The sequence below is a fragment of the Neopsephotus bourkii genome, unplaced genomic scaffold (genome assembly GCF_033783945.1).
Source record: "Neopsephotus bourkii isolate Nb327-2 ecotype Australia unplaced genomic scaffold, CSIRO-AGI_Nbou_v1 NB_659, whole genome shotgun sequence".
Lineage (NCBI taxonomy): Eukaryota > Metazoa > Chordata > Aves > Psittaciformes > Psittacidae > Neopsephotus > Neopsephotus bourkii.
Genome location: NW_026901158.1, coordinates 1,865,585 through 1,882,167, shown reverse-complemented (window position 1 = coordinate 1,882,167; position 16,583 = coordinate 1,865,585). Strand labels below are relative to the sequence as shown.

The 16,583-nt window shown below is 43.0% G+C and overlaps 1 protein-coding gene across 4 annotated transcripts in view; it reads right to left on the bottom strand.

Moving 5' to 3' along the window:
- Positions 1-1,214: 1,214 nt before the first annotated feature.
- Positions 1,215-16,583, bottom strand: part of CNTRL (centriolin) — a 30,942-nt gene continuing 15,573 nt past the window's right edge. For 3 of the 4 annotated variants that reach the window (XM_061352498.1, XM_061352499.1, XM_061352501.1), the window contains 26 exons: positions 15,838-16,017; positions 15,342-15,521; positions 14,654-14,770; positions 14,355-14,499; positions 13,454-13,593; positions 12,805-12,991; positions 12,258-12,568; positions 11,729-11,937; positions 11,362-11,554; positions 10,853-10,983; positions 10,575-10,715; positions 10,334-10,460; positions 9,688-9,852; positions 9,189-9,348; positions 8,416-8,531; positions 7,168-7,385; positions 6,618-6,775; positions 6,276-6,349; positions 5,829-6,017; positions 4,708-4,933; positions 4,227-4,432; positions 3,799-3,939; positions 3,138-3,404; positions 2,970-3,032; positions 2,202-2,405; positions 1,219-1,702 (listed from right to left, as the gene is read on the bottom strand). In XM_061352498.1, the coding sequence (XP_061208482.1) occupies positions 1,604-1,702; positions 2,202-2,405; positions 2,970-3,032; positions 3,138-3,404; positions 3,799-3,939; positions 4,227-4,432; positions 4,708-4,933; positions 5,829-6,017; positions 6,276-6,349; positions 6,618-6,775; positions 7,168-7,385; positions 8,416-8,531; positions 9,189-9,348; positions 9,688-9,852; positions 10,334-10,460; positions 10,575-10,715; positions 10,853-10,983; positions 11,362-11,554; positions 11,729-11,937; positions 12,258-12,568; positions 12,805-12,991; positions 13,454-13,593; positions 14,355-14,499; positions 14,654-14,770; positions 15,342-15,521; positions 15,838-16,017 (4,347 nt within the window). In that variant the 3' untranslated portion in view covers positions 1,219-1,603. Of the gene's footprint in view, positions 1,703-2,201; positions 2,406-2,969; positions 3,033-3,137; positions 3,405-3,798; positions 3,940-4,226; positions 4,433-4,707; positions 4,934-5,828; positions 6,018-6,275; positions 6,350-6,617; positions 6,776-7,167; positions 7,386-8,415; positions 8,532-9,188; positions 9,349-9,687; positions 9,853-10,333; positions 10,461-10,574; positions 10,716-10,852; positions 10,984-11,361; positions 11,555-11,728; positions 11,938-12,257; positions 12,569-12,804; positions 12,992-13,453; positions 13,594-14,354; positions 14,500-14,653; positions 14,771-15,341; positions 15,522-15,837; positions 16,018-16,583 lie in introns of all 4 variants that reach the window. The other variant, XM_061352500.1, reaches the window with a different exon arrangement.

Below are 16,583 nucleotides of genomic sequence, written 5' to 3'. Positions count from 1 at the left end.
CTGCCCTCGCCTGTGTTATTTGCTCTGGCCCCCTCTGCTTGGGCTGGGACTTGAGGGGTGGCTCCCTGGTTTGGGGTATCAGGCGGAGGTGATGTCCTGTCCCATCCAGGGCACAGGCAGTTGGGGCTTGAGGACAGCAGCTCCCTCAAGGCCAGGTTGGATGGGGCTTGGAGCAAGCTGCTCTGGTGGAAGGGTTGGAACTGGGTGAGCTTTAAGGCCCTTTCCAACCCAAACCATTCCAGGAATCTATAATGTGATTCCTTCAGCTGGGGATGAGGAACGTGAGAATTCCTTGTGGCAATGGTGTGTGTTCTAAGCGGTAAAAGCTCCACAGGCTTTTCCCAAGAGGCTGTTCATGGTGTGACAGGCCAGGGCTGAGCCCAGCACAAACACCCAGAGCAGTGTTGTGCTGTTTAGTCCCCAGTACAGTGTGATCCCTCCTTGCTGCATAGTGAAGATCCACAGGGACCATGTGGATGAGAAGGCAGGACTGAGGGTGAGGCCCAGCCCTGTCTGCATGGAAAGGAGGGATGAGGGCTGGGGCAGAGCAGAGCCTGGTGCACAGCTTCTCATGCTGCTGCTGCAAGGCTTTACATGTGGTTCTCTCACAGAGCAAGCTGCTTGGAACCCTGTGAAACCACTCACCATGGGCATATGCTTCAGAAGCGATGCTGCAAAGCCTCCGGAGCATGAACTGTAACCGAATGCTTACCAATGGGAGCCAGGAGCACAGTTAGTGTCAGAAACACCGATTCTGGACAAGTTTCACTCTTCTGCAGTGCTGGGAGCATGTTACTGCTGTTCTGAGAGCCTGTGCTGCAGCTTCAACCCATGGAAACAGCACCACACCACCACCAGCCCCCAGCAAGCATCAGTCAGTGAAGTTTATTTTAAGCAAGCACTCATATAAAACATCCATGTGTTGGACAACAGTGACAACTCTGTCCCTCTACAAGCTTTTGAAAGGTACCTCCACCAAAATAGATGGTGTTTTGCATACTTTTAAAACAGTTTTAAACCCCAACTTATATACATAAAGCTCTGTTACTGGCTCATACAAAAACTTCACAGTGGAGAGAGGGCCCTGCAGCCAATGCTGGCAAACACCTTTTCACACCAGGCTTTGCAGAGCAGCGAGGTAGAAGTGTGAAGGTGTCATCCCAGCTGCCCCACAGCCCCAGCTCCTGCTCTTCTGCTGTAGGGCAGCTCCTCAACCATTACACAGGAACACTGGGTACCAGGCTGGTGGCATAACTCACTGTAACAGGTTTGGGTGCTGGGCTGCATGCCTCTTAAAACCAGGAAGCACTGCTGGAAGCCCAAGGGTGGCAGCAGCCTTCCACTGCAGCTGGCCAGCAGCACAATGGTTTCTCCATGTCCTGTCAGAACTCACCTCTCAGCAGCTCTCACCCACAGCTGGTGAAAATACACCTCCAAGCGGCCAACCAGCATCAACCCTGAGGATCCCAGCTGCAGGAATGCCCTCAGGTAAGGGCCGGCACCGTGTGAGAGCCCACACCTGCCCTGGGGCTGCCACCACTTAACTAGCTTCAACCTTCAGGACAGTCGTGACTGGGTGAAGTTCCCACCTCACCTCTGGGCTTCACTGGGATGCTCCTGGACAGCAGGAATGTGTTGTCTGTGCTGCTGTGGGGAGGCCTGCAGCCTTCCTGGGGCCCTGGGGGAGTCTTGTCAGAGCAGCCTGGAGAGAGCAGCAGGGCAAGAGGAATAAACCAGTGCCTTCAATGAGCACAGAGACGATGTTTTATAAAACAGAACAAGAAAATGGCTTGAACCTGCCCGAGGGGAGACTGAGCTGAGCTCTTAGGCAGAAGCTCTTCCCTGTGAGGGTGCTGAGGCGCTGGCACAGGGTGCCCACAGAAGCTGTGGCTGCCCCATCCCTGGCAGTGCTCAAGGCCAGGTTGGACACAGGGGCTTGGAGCAAGCTGCTCCAGTGGAAGGGGTCCCTGCCCGTGGCAGGGGTTGGAGCTGGAGGAGCCTTCAGGTCCCTTCAACCCAAACATTTATGATCCTGTATAGCACTTACCCTTCTCAAACAAGCTGGCTACTGCCAGGGTTAATAAAGGTACAGTACAATCACCCCCACCTTCAGAACCCCCGCACTGTGCCTCTTAAGGGGTCATGAACATATGGCTGGGATAGACCCAAAGCCACAAATCCTGCACAGAGCAGAGCAGTACCTGAGGTTTTGTCACTTTCAGAGCATCCTGCGCAGGTCCCAGGCTCGAGCTCTGGGCTGGGAACAGTGAATCTGAAGCAGTGCTGCTGACCAGGTCGTCCAGTGCATCAACCTGCCGCCTCAAGCTGTGAAGGGTGTCCTCAGTTTGCTGCTTCCCTCTGATTAACACTTCCACTTGCTTGGACATGCACTGCCGGAGCCGAGCCTAAAGCAATCGGTAGTTCTCTTTATTCCCAGGCAGTGCCATTTTCAAGGCTGTATTTAAGAAGGCTGATGACCTTCAAGCCAAGCCCTCAGGAAGGTGGCACTGAGAGTCCCAACCCATACACAGATGGCAGGGGGTTGCAAATTAAATAGCTCACCTCTCCCAAGTGAGAAAGCAGCTCCATTTCCAGAGCCTTTTGTCACTAACTGCCCAAAGAGAGAGCAACAAGTACGTTCCAGCTGAACTGGGCCACCCCCTGTACTTGCATTGATTGTGGGTGCTCCTGAACTGTCATTAGCCCCATTGCCAATAGACCACAGCATGATGTAAATGAGGGAAGCTTGTTGGAATACTCAAAAATCCAATTAACTGTTAATTAAATTACTCCTCTTGCTACAGCATGCAGGTGCCAGGCTCTCCCTTACTGCTCCCACCCAGAGGCACTCAGTAGCTCGTCAGGGGCCCAGAGCTGCTCTGCTTGTGTGGGGAGAAGGATCTTCATGTGGGTTATGGGGGGACCCAAGGGAGGAGGTCGTGGGCCAGGGAAGAGATGGGATGAGCCACCTTGAGCCGATCCTCGTGCTGCTGCAGCTGTTCTCGGAGAGCCTCCCCACGCCACTGTTCATCCTGTTGGAAACAGAAGCACAGTCAGGAATGAGCACGACAGCTCCAGGTACCACAGAGCAGCAAGAGCTGCACACCAGCAGCAGACACTGCCTGAAAGCGTTTTACCATTAAGAAGACTTTAGAAAGGTTCAACTTCTCCAGGGAGAAAAGTCTCTTCTCAGCAGCAGCAAACAGAACCTCTGAGGGGTCAGATTCACGCTGCAGACTTCCCTCTGCTTCAGAAGATGCTTCTGAATTGTCCAATGGTTCTAGAGAAGATGGGCTTGAAGATTTAAGCCCTGTCCTAATTTCATCTTCAACCTCCAGTTTAAGTAATGCTGCTGCATTCTCCATTTCTCTTTGTCTGTTTTCCAGGTCTTCTTGAGTTTTCACCTACACCACAGAACAGCACCACCACTGTGTTTTACACACTTGTAAAGGGCTTAGGAACAATTTATAAAGGCTTTATTAAAGTACAGGGGGTCAGATAACATGCAGTCACCTTTTTAAACTGAAGTAAGTATCAAAAGAAGCAACTGCTGGCCCAGGATGGCACTAACAAGTTGTTAAGTGCCACTGAGTAGCTCTGACCATTGGTAACGTCTAGTGATTTGCTATGCCAAGTTCCTATAACCAAACCTTAATGTAAACAGGAGCAGGAGTCCTAATTCCTGGCTGAAGCCAACTGTGATACAGCAGAGAGGAGATTCAAAACCAGTACAGTATAAACCTGTGTGACAAGCAGGCTTTCCCTCAAACCCACCTGTACTCCGCTACTCAGTTATACCTGGGACTGGAGATCCCTGTAGTCCCGTTGGATCTGGTCAAGGTCCATAGTAAGGCGCTTGGCTCGCTCCCAGTTACCATGTGCTATTTGTTCAGCAGTTGCTGCATCACTCTGCAAACAGCTGGTTTCATGCTTTTGTTCCTAGGAAAATGCAGAAAGATCTTATCTTTTTACTGTGAGCAGAGCATCCACCAGAGCACACTGAGGACAACTTGAAGTTAAGAGGACAGAAACAGCATTAAATAGGAGCAAGCAGAGATGTTCTGCAGCACAATCTAGAAACACCGGAGTGTGGCTGCCCCAAGTTCTATCTAGTCATGAAGTTAGCGAACCACTTTGTTCCTCCTATGATAAAAATGGGTGTTCCATCATTTTGCTATTTAAAAACAACCCAAATCCCCAAACGTTCTCCCTCCGCTAAGACTTACCTGCAGTCTTCTTTCAAACTGCATCCTTTGCATTTGCATTGCTTCTTTCAGACTCATGATTTTCTTCCCTGCCTTTCTCCTCTCTGATGCTACCTGCTCTTGGAGATGGTTCAGCTCAGACTTGGAGATTTCCAGTTCTTTCTGCAGAGACTGTATTTCTCTATTTTTTTGTTGTAATTGAAACTCGTTTTCTGCGAGCTGGTGTTCTGTAATGAACGTTGTTAAAAACAATCCTCATTAGCAGAGATGCTCAAGGGCTTGGCATCACATCAGACATGTCTGAAACACACAAACACTGATACAAGGGGAGAGGGGACACAACACGGCTGGCTTTAGAATTTCAGTTCTCTGAGCAAGTCAAGGTTCAGGAGTCAACCCATGTGCTCCATTAGAAACCAAGTGAGATTACACAAATATCTGTTGGTTTCATTACATTCAGAGCCCCCAGATGGTAACAGTTTACTTGTGCAATGACTCTTACTGCTTTTCCTGACAGATTCCTCAAGTGCTGCACATCGGGACTCCTCCTTTTCCAGCAGCCTGAGGTTCTCCTCTGCCAGCCTGACTTTTGCTATTGCCTGCTCCAGTTTCACTTGTTGCTCTGTCAGCTCCTTTTCCAGCAGGATTTTCTGATCCTTCACTTTAGCAGTACATTCTTCCAGCTTTTTCCCTTCACGCTCTGAGTTTTGCTTGAGGCGATGAAGAATCTGCCAAGAAAAACAGCACCTCACTAGTACCAGCTCCATGAAAACTGATACCATCACCAAAAGATGTTACAGAAGTAGAAGCAGCTTAAATTGGGAAGCACTGGAATTGAACATTCCCTCCTGACAAGTTTTATGTTTTTCTTGCCTTTGTTATTTATACAGCTCCCTCAGTTCCTCTTTTGGTTGATGCTTTGTTGAAACTGCTCTGCCAGCTTCAGTTAATTTTACTATAGGAATATATGATGAAGCCCAAATTTTCATCAACAGCTGATGGGCTTTGCACAGAAATACCATAGGAGAGAAAATAAAAGCTTGTAGCCAATAGTGATCCACTCAAAACCAGAAGAAAACTTAAGGATAAAGCAGCCCTGGACTTCTTTCTGTTTAGATTTGGCATTAAGGGAACACGGCTGGAGTTGAACTGGGATTAGTTTCACTCAAAGTCCATTGTATCATTGCAGGTACTGTCCTCTGCAGGTACTGCAGCCTGCTCATCTCCCAGGAGAAATCAACAGCATGAGAAGCTCTCTGAACTACATCCAGCTGCTGCATCCTGGCTGCTGACAGAACAGAGTTATAAGGAATCCATCCTAATCCATCTCACCAGCAGCCAAGACACAAACTGCAGGGCCTTCACCCTGCCCTTCCTGCACTCCATGGCCACTGCTGACTGCCCAGCAGTCTTGGTATCAGTGTGACCCTGCCCAGAAGGAAGTCCCTGTCCTTCCTTGGGACACCCCAGTTTTCACTAAAAGATAACTGAATGTTGAAGCTTTTTGTTTGCTGCTATTCCTCTGAAAATGAGGCTTCTTGTTTCTTAAAGCACTGCTCTATTATTTGTAAGCTGTCTGGTTTTAGAGGTCAGGAGAAAGAGACAAGTCAGCAGGGCCAGTACCGCTTCTTGTTTGGCTAGTTCTGTTTCCTTCTCTTCAATCTCCTTCTGGAGCTGCTGCAATTGGGTCTCCCTCTTTTTCTGTCTCTCTTGGCAATCCTTACGTTTCCTTACATACTGCAGGATATCTTCTTTCAGGGTTGCCTGCTCTCTAAGCAACTCATCCTGATGCCTTGTGTTAGTTTTCAAATCCTGCAATATAAAGACATAAAATTAGGTGACAGAACTGGCTGGGAAGAGTAACAGCTCCAGCTAAAAGGCTTGCATTGACAGAATATAAAAGATCACCCCTAATCCCAGTGAAGATTACTGTCCATTTAAACCAGCCACTGAGAGAATTAGCACAATAAGACCCACACAGAAGATGCTGCTTATTTGGGGTTTAAGTATCTTTTCCCTCCTTCCTGTGCACCACTACATGAAAAGAAGTACATATTCACTAAAACTAACCTCTTCTACTTGTTGAAGCTGTTGCCTGCAGTCAGTTAATTCTCCTTTCAGTGATTCTAGTTGTTCTGTTTTATCTAGAAAAATATTTGGTGACAGATTTGAATCAGCAAAGTGCAGTAAATACCCAGCCAGGGAGATCAGCTCGTCTCAGAAAGGAGGAATAGAAAATAGAGAAACAGTTTCTAAAAACTCTTATCTTTTCAGCATGTTACAGCATGTTCAGCCTGTAGATATCTGAGCGTATTAGACAGATTTAATATCATACAGTATAGTCAAAGTGTGTCTTCTAACACAGTTTCTCTTAAAATGTATTACAGCTTAAAACCAGAAGTTGATCTTTACCTTGAAGATCCTTCTGTGCAACAGTAATGTCTGCAGTCAGTGATTTTTTCTGTCTGTTCAGCAGATCCACCTCCTGCTGCAGGTTCTTAACATCCGACTCCATTTGTTCTACACTGGACAATGCAGTCCTGCTGCTCTCTTCAGTAGCAGCCAAGTCTCTGTAAAATGTGAACACATGCTCTTGGTTTGTTGGAAGCACTTGGTGGGCACTCTAGAAACCAGCTGCATTTCAGTAGTTCTCTCAGCTCAAGCAGACACTACCTGGTAGTCACAGTGAGACAGCTGTCCTGTTCCAAGTCTCAACATCCTGCTTTTTATAACACTTCTCACTGCACTGCCATGGCATAACAAATGCTGTTGCATTCATCAGCTCCATGGCTGAGTATTTGCTGTGAGTCTGCTGTAGACATGCTTAAAATAAAACCTCCACAGCATACAAGAAACAGCTCATTCTGTACAATCGGGCACCTCAAAGTTACAGCTTTAGCTTTAATTATGATAGACATTCACTTCTGATCTTTGCAGGAATAAATATCCCCTCCCCCCCCACCTTCTGGTTTGTGACAACTTCTTTTCCAAACTGTGACAATCTTCCTCGAGCTTTTCCTTTTCTTTATTCAGAGCCTCAATGCTATTTTGCAGAGTGCGCATTTGAGAAACCAGATGTTCGTTTTCCTGACGGTCTTTCTCGAGCAGTTGTTCCTGCCAAGCTACTTCCCCTTGCTGACACTGGAATAATCTCTGCATATTCTCCAGTTTTAACTTCTCCTGCAAAAGAAGGCATGGAGAACAACACATAAGGTCAAGAACTAGAACAAGTTAACAACATCTGTAGCTGCAGCAGTTTAAAACCTTTCATTCACAGAGATCACACATAGGCTTGAGTACCCTCTGGAACTACTGTGCTGTAACTGCTTAAAGTGCCAGATTAATTTCAGTGTATTTATGATGAAGGTTATGGTGAATATGATGAGCACAAGGACTGGGAGAAAGGGGTCCAATTCCTTGTTCAAACCTCATTTAAACATCCTATTCCCCCACCCGTAAGAGTAGCATATCCCTTCGTGGCAGGGGTTTTGAAAGAATGGCTGCGAGATGCTCAGGCAATGTAGTAAGGTGACCACTGTAAACTGGAGTAATATTCTCTTCTCTTCCCTGTTCTTCACAGAGAGAGCACAAACAGAAGAGATAAAGTCATTTAGAAGTAAAAGCAGCAGGTACTTACTATTTGCTTATATAAGCTTATAAACACTCTCTGAACAAACACATTAGTCTTTCTGCAGTTGCACAACTAAGTAAAGAAGGGCTGTCCCTGACTCTGAGCTAACAATCCTGTAGCTACTGAGAGCTCTCTCCACCCACTGGTAGCAAAGCTCAATGTCAATCTTTTAATCATCAAAAAGAGAAGAGACTAGCTGAGCTGAAATACCTTTTAATGGTAAAGAGTATCATCCAGTTGAGTTAATAAACAGTCTTCCATACTTACTCCCTGCAAGTGAGGACACAGATAGAATCCAGATGAAAAGACTCTGGAAGCTAATGCTAAAAAACCAGTATTCATCATTCCACAGCCACAAAAGAGCCTTCTGCCTTTCTGTCCTCTCTCCCTCATATGCACTAAAAAGATCCCAGTATTTTAAAAGGCCTAAGCTGACTTAAGACTTTTCTGTGATAAACTGAAATCAGATTAGAAACTGACTGATTTAGAAGTGTAGGGAATCTGTTATCCAGAACAGAACCACAGAATATGCAGAACTCTTCATCCACTGACTAGTTGAGCTACATAGGAAATACTTACTTCTAGAACTGCAACCTGAGTCTTTTCAAGCTCATTGACCTTTTGGTCATGTTGTAGTTTCAAGCCTTGAAGTTCATTGTTTTCAAGCTCCAGCATTTCCAGAACATGTTTCAGTTCTAGTAAAGGTGAAAGAAATAAAAGATTATTACAAGCACATCAAATGTATTCTATGTGCAAAAACAAGCACCAAGGAACTATCAAGGGACACTGTACTGCTGTCATCCCTGTCACAGCTCTGCATGTTTTCAGTTGCTGTGTTAGACACACCAGGTACAGTGAGTTGCTGGTAGGTCTCCTGCTTTTCCTATTCCTTGTCTGGGACAGAGTATGTGGTTGATTAACAATGAGAAAGTATTCCAGAAAAAATACACAAGTTGCAAACTGGTGCTGCTCGTACTTCCCACAGTCCAACAGGATGTAAGTGCTTGGAAGGAGATGTCTCCACTTCCCCACACATCCCAGTGTCTAATTCTTCTTCCATGAATGCAGCACTATTAGTTGATGTCTCCTGACCACACAGTGCTCGAGTATGAACTTCACTGATCAGTCCTGACAACAGATTTGTTCACGCTTCTCTGGCATGAAAAACTCCCACCCCAAGCACAAAGCAGGATGAGGTTTGAGCAAAGGGCATCTGCCAGCACTGTGTGAACTATGAGAATCACAATGGTTTAGGAGTGAGGAACAGAAGACTGCAGTGATGTACAACCAAAAGCTCAGAGTATTTCCTTCCAATCTGCACAAAATACTGTCTAGAAGGGCCAGGGACATACCCAGCTTATGCTTGGTAACTTGCCCAAGTACTCCTTGAAGATTTTCTTCCTCATTTCCAATATCCTTTCTTATGAAGGAAAGCTGTGCTCTTTTCTCATTAATCTGCACATCCAGTTCTTCCCTCTCAACATGAAGCTTTTCCAGAAGTAGTTTTATTTCCTGTGGAAACAGGAAACACAAGGAATGCCATTATTTGCCATTTTAAATAAAGTTTTCCTTTAAAAAGAGGTTTATAAAATTAAAACAGTCTGTTCAGCAATATTCTGGTCAATTTAATCCAGAGTTTATAGTTACAGTTAATGTGTAAGAGAACAAAAGATATATAATATTTAGGTTAAAGTCCTGCTCATTGACAATTTACAGTAACCTTGCAAAGGTTTGATCTACAAATCTGACCATAACACCATCATTTGGTGGAAACTTTATGGGATGTTTCTGATACTTCTTTTGCTGCTCAGCAGGCATACAGTGAACTGAAAACTCCTTTGGAAAAGTTACCCGTATTTGGCGTAGTTTTTCATTTGCTTCAGTCTCCCCATCTCGAAGAGCTTCTTTGAGGTCACCTTTCTTTTGAGAAATACAGTCCTGAAGGACATGGAGCTCTTCTCTTCTTTGCTTTAACTGTTCCTCCAGAAACAAGAGCTCTTGTTGCTGAGCAGTGATCTACAATGTAGGAGTTCAACAGAAGAAGCATCTGGAGGCTGTTATTTCTGTAGCTACACGCATCACAAGAACAACTGTGGTGCACTGTTCCCTGCCAGAGATTTACTTGAACTGCATAATGTGTAAGGATCCCATCAATGAGCTTCATTTGCTAAACCTGTATAATAAAGCCAATACTAAAGACTAAGTTCTGAGCTGGGCAGCACAGTCCTGTACCTCAGAGAGTTAATTTTCTTATTCTGAAATGCAATACAGATTGTCCCAGAGAACTAACTCTGCAGTAGTGTCTGTTATGCAGAAATGCCAGTGAGATCAGCAGCATATTTACGAGACAAAACAAGGATTATTCAAATTATCAACATTAAAATAAATGTAAGAATTAAATTCTTCAGACAAGGCAGTTCAGAACTTAAGACTCTTCTCAGCTTTCTATTACCACAAACAAAACTGAAAGCCCAGAATTAGTCAAGATGAACCTTACCTGATCTTTCACTCTTTCCAGTTCACTTTTCTTACCCTGAAGAAGGCTTTCTACTTCTGTAAGGATCTGGAGGTGATGTCCTTCGTTACCTTCTGCAACTTGAATATCTCCTTGAAGCTTCTGAAGACTGACAGTGAGAATAAAAACATGACTCAGAAGCAACAAAAATACCTTAGGCAGTAGTTTACTGGAGGAGGACATCTTTATCTAATACAGTTTATGGTAAATGAAGAATGCTCACCTCTCAGTCAGCATTTCTATCTTCTGGTTTAATGACTGGAACTCAGAGTCTCTTGCAGCCACCATTTTGTTGATTTCCTTCAAAATGCTTTCTTGTTCCCTCTTATGCTGTTCTAAATCTCTTGTATCTGCCTGTAATAACCTAAAGAAGCATTTATGTCTTTTTGTATTAACATTTTAACAGCTCTCCCTATCCAAAAGCACCATCTTGATATTTGAAAGAATCTTGTTCTCTTCCTCCCCATTCAACACCAGTTCACAAGAGCAGTGTAAGAGTACCTTAATTGCTGATCTGCTTTCACAAGTTTAGTGGCCATTTCCCGAGCCCTTCTCTCCAACTCCTTTGCCTCAGCTTCAGTACAGGACAAATGCTGTTTGGCATGATTGTATTTCTGCATAGTGTCTTTAGTCTAGAGCAAAAATTGAAGATTGAGACAATACACTCCCATTTTATGCTTTCCACATCCGTAACTTGCAGGTTAGCCATCTAAAGATGACCTCATCCTGGCCTGGACATTCCATCTGAGCTTTGTCTCTCTCCATAACAAAGTAGGATCTTTTCTCCTCTCTTGTCCAGAGCAGAAAAGCTTCCTCCTCTTTGGCAACGACTGAAACCTTTTATTTTAGCACAGGTTATCCAACAATTATTTTCATACAGAAGCATTTTAAAAGACTTCAGATTATCCAAGTGAAAATAAACTGCTTGAACAAACAAAACTCCTCTGTTTAAAACAATCTTAACCCAACTTGCAAACTCTTCTGCACTTCAGAGTTACGGTTTTACTTACTTTGCCTCGCGTGCTCTCAAGTTCCACTTCAGCTTCTGAAAGTAGCCTGTCTGCTTCTCTAAGCTCTGCTCGTCGCTTCAGAAGGGTCTTCTCTATACATTCAATTTCATCTGCAATATCTTCATGATGTTTAAGAGTCTTTTCTAACTGCAGTTCTGCAATAAGGTTGTCCGTGTACCCTTCAATAAAGTCCCTACAAGGTCAGGAAGAAAGGCATGGAATTAAAATACAAAATACCACAGGCATGGTGCCTCTTGGAAGTGCCAGTCCATTTACATTAACTCTAAATGAATCAAAATTGACTTTTATTGGAAAAAAGGTATTTCCATGTGGCTATGTGAAATGCATTCTGGGGCAGTGTTCTTACTTGCGTTTATTATGTTTCTGAGCTGCTTGCTGTAGCTCTGCTAATTCACATTCCAACTCTTCCCTTTCATGCAGAAGTTTCTCAACATTTTGAAGCAATCTTTCCATGTCTTTATTGTATTTATGCTCTGCTGCTTCTGACCATTTATCTTTGTATTTCCGAGACTTTAAGTAACATACAGTGTCTTCTAGCCTTGAGACTTCACTCTCCTACATACAGGAGACAGAACAACAAAATTAAGAGCTATTTTGTAATTCAGTCCTCAGACACATGAGCAGCTACAGAGAGAAAAACACAGACTATTAGCATGGAAGGTAGAGAATTCTCATCAGCAAATTCACTCAGATCCAGAACCTTCCCAGCAGGGACTTTTTTTGTTATAAACTGGACTAATGTAACTTGTGAAAATGAGGTGTTTGGGTGTTGCATTTCTATTTTTTTGAGAAAGTGTATGTTAAAAGATGTTCCTCATCCATTTACAAGTCTGTTGCCTGTGGTTAATCCTGCAGCTCACAGCTCTGTATCTTACCAAATCATGGTGTTCAGGCACATTGCAGTGAAGCACTCCAACGGGAATGAGTGGGACAGTGAAGTTTGGAGGAAGAGGGCCATAAACAACCTGAGCTCCCACAGGAGGTGGGCCATAGATAACAGATCCAGGAGCAACTGAGCCTCCACTTGCCGCTGCAGGAGGAGGGCCATAGACCACAGTTCCCTGAGGCACAGGGGCACCATCTGGAAGGACTGTGTAAATAACTGTACCAGGGGGTGGTACAAAGGGGGGGGCTTTGGGAACACGAGTTTCTTCCTTTCCTTCACTTTCTTCTTTTGCTCTTTTATCTTTTAAAAAAGAAAAAAAAATAATCAATTTTCCAGTATCATATATTCTTCAAATGCACATTTAAAATTCTGTGTAATGTACAAAAAGCAATAAACATGCTTGAACTGAATAATTGGTTCAAAAGGTAATAAACATTTATAATTCACACATGCACATAAAAGAATTCACCATGAACTCTGAGCAAACCCACCTTTAGTTTGCTCCTAAACATTCTGAGCCATGAGGCTTGACTTACCTTGACCTGAATTTGCTTTGTGCAACCTGCTTCTGAGCGGTGAATAAACCCAACATCCTCCTTGGTTGGGCAAGTCTTCCTTCCTGCAGTGCCTGTCCTCACCACACCCTCTCCCGGGTGGGGATGTCCCACAACACAGTAAACAAACTCCAGAGTCTTTTGTGCTGTGGGAAGCAGGAGTTGAAGCCTAAAGAAGAAACCAGGATGTGTTAATCTAGAAATGACAAATCATGTGAAATTAACTGTTGTACATATTTAAAGCTGATTTTTCAGGAACAGGCTAAACACACTCTGCTTTCCTTCACTTCCAAGCATGATGCTACTTTAAAAGAAAGCACTAAATAGTTTTTAACAATCTTTCTCTTAAATTCAGACAAATACTGTTTTGCAAGAAATATTTGTCTGTAATGTCCCCTTTCAACTTTAACCTAAGTGAATTTACAGTACTGCATTTTGAATAGTTTGATGTGCACTAGACCCCTACCACTACACAGTAATGGGCTTTATCAGGGAACTTTGTGCTGTGTTGTTTCAGTATTTCTCTTATATGCCAGACAGTGTTTTTTTCTGTACTTTCTCCTGTATCTATCAAGTTTATAATGGACTTTCTTATATCAAATAGCTTTCCACATCATAGGATTTTTCTGACCTGTGATGATGGCATGTAATACCAGTATCCCCTTCTTTTCAGTGGATCTGCCATGCTGGTGATGTAATCGTTCTGGTATGAAAGCACATTTTTGAGTGCTGCAATTTCATCTTGTAAATTGTCAATTTCTTCTTTTTTACCTGTAAATTAATCACAGTTTTATAGGCATCCAAAGCAAAAATTGAGTCAGAAATACTGCATTCTGCTTTTCTCTGTTTGTTATCCTGTTAATCTGAAGCAGTATTTAAAAACTGAATCGCCAGGGGAAACAAACCAAACGCTGTTATGAGATGATGTAGCTACACACTGCCCCTTGCAAGTTTGTCATTTTAAGACTGTAGAAATACAAGTTCATAGACAGGTAACTGATGCTCATCTTTTCCTTACATGCAGATCTCTGACAACATTCCAGAGCAGTATAAACTGAATGCAGGGTTCAATTAGTGTTTTCTAAATAGCTGTAAAAAGCGTTATTAACACAAACTAATGAAAACTAACACACTGTCATTCCTTTTTTCAAACTGAGGAAAAACTTCACTTTACTTCCAAAGGTGACATGGCAGGTCAAGTGGCAAACCCAGAAACCTGGGAGTGCTCGTGCCACTACTGGTCCTCAACCATCCCCTTCCTCCATTCTTATATCTGAAGAAGCAAAGACTCACACACTTCACATAACTGCACTTTGCTGTTTGCTTCATATACAGAGAATCCACTGAATCACAGTGATTTAATGACTGCATGTATCCTGTACACAGGAAGGCATTCTGAACAGTTTGTTCTAGAATAAACTTCCAGAGCTCTCAACATCTGCTCAGATCAAATGGTGAGAAATACAGAAAAGAAAGCGAAGGCTTCTTCATTCATGCTTATCCACAAGAAGTGGAGAGAAAAGAGAGATTACCTGTGCCAGTACTATCCAACATCCATCTTAAACGGTCAATTTCTGCTTTTTGTTTCTCCAGAGCTTCATTTAATTTATCAATCTCAAACTTCCGAGTCCTTGACGTGACAGCGTTCTCACCAGCTTTCTCCATTTCACGCTGAAACTAAAGTGTAAGTTTAAATCAAAGCAAAGCACTTCAGTTTGAATCAAAGCTTTTTCAAACATGCCCATCCTTCCCTATAAAAAATGCTCATTGAGTAAAATGCATGCATTTTATCCTCATCATGTAATATACAGCAAACATCACTGCAACCTACTTGTTCTTCCTTCTCTTTGAGGAGCTGCTGTAACAGTTCTATTTCAGCTTCTGCCCTGGCAAGGTCCTGGCCTGCACGAGCTGCCTGGGCACAGAACTCTTCAGCTTCCTCAATCTCCTGGAATTGAAATGTTAGTTTGAGCTTTAGTTTGCAAGAACCCTTCACAAGCTTGCAGGTGTCTCATGCAGCTTTGGGAGAAGCTGACTCCTATGAAGCATTAGCACCTGTGTGTTCTGGAATGCCAGTATATGTAAAATAATGTTTCTACTTTAACTTTACAGTATTTCTACGGAGGAGATGTTTGTATGTAGCCAAAAATGGTTCCCAGGTTAAGAACCTGAAGTAGTCCTTCTACAGAAGTAGAACTTCTGTAGTCCTTTCTTTTGCTCTTCTACCTTATCTAACAATGCATTTATCTATTGTCTTTCAGTTAGTAAGATTGATCTTGCCTCTTCTTTAGCTTCTTACACACAGTGAGAATGCCTGTCCATACACAGATTTACTCAGGTGTTCATCTACTATGTTTCAAGATGAGACTCTGTTGAAAGCAAGAGCACCTATGCAGCAAGACAGTTCAGACCAAAGTCTTGAAGCTCAGTTTAGAAGACAACACCAGGACTGCTCCCATTATGATGGCATTAGAAAGCACTTCTCACATACAAGCAATTAATAATCAGTGTTGATTCACCTCAGCTCGCTCCTGATTAATTCTGAGCACAGTCCCATGAAGAGCCTTTAGCTGATTTTTAGCACTGGAGAGCTCTGTGGCTGCCAGTTTATCTGAAGTGATTATTGCTCTCTTCAATTCCTTCAGTTCCTTATCCAGACTGACAAACTGCATTTGTGCCCTGGCATCTTCTAGCTTTTTCTGAAACCAGGAAAACAAAAGGATTTGTAAGTTTTAAGTAAAAAGCAGCATGGAAGAAAAGTTTTCTATTGGGATGACATTTCACCATCACCACATATCCCATTTTGTACTATATGCATCTAAGTAACAGAAAAAAAACCCTAAAGCATGGACAGCCAATAACATTTAAGGAAAAGAAAGCTCTTATATTTAATTTAATCTCTGTGTTCCTTCCTGTATTTGATCTTAGAAAGCAAAATAATTCTGAAGGTTTTGAATCTTTTTTTATCCTGAGCAGTCAGACACAGTGCATGGACTTGCCCTTATTCATTCTTACCCTTTTCTCCAGATCTTCCAGTTGAGCAAGAATAGTCTCTTTCTCTTCATCTGCCTCTTGGAGCTGTTGATCAGCAAGGCCCTGAATTTCTTCCATGCTCTTTATTTTTTCCTGCAAATGTTGAACTTCATTCTCTAACTGATGGACCTTGTTCTTATTCTGCCTGTTTTCAGCTTTAACCTACAAATGAAATAAGTTAGAATGGGTAGCCAGGAAGATTTCTTTCCACCCTCCTATCAAAAGCCACCCCCTATTTTAATGATTTAAAGAAACAACTTTAGGAAATGCAGTTACCAGCATACTTTGTACCAAAAAAGAAAAAGAAGTGCTTTGCCACTGTAACTATTACATTTTAAAAGTACCCGAGTTATTTTGGTAGTGGTAGATACAGAGAAGTTTCAAGAAGGTTAATGGCTGTATCTTTCTACCTATAATTAAACTCTCTGTTGCCTCTGAAATGTATCACTGAGTCTAAATTCTAATTAATCAAATAATTAGGCAAAAATCATAAAGAGTATTAATAAAACATAAAATCAGACTCAGCTGTTACATCAACACCAAAAAGGGGGTCTCTCCTTATATCATACAGCTACAGTTAGAGACTGCTCATGCAAATTTTAGTGTACATTAAACCCTTCTCCTCCACACAACATTTTTGCAAGCTTTATGTAATAAAAGCCAAACAGAGGGTGCAAAGGAGCACACATCCTGTCAAATAACCTGATCTAAACCAGTTCTGAGTACAA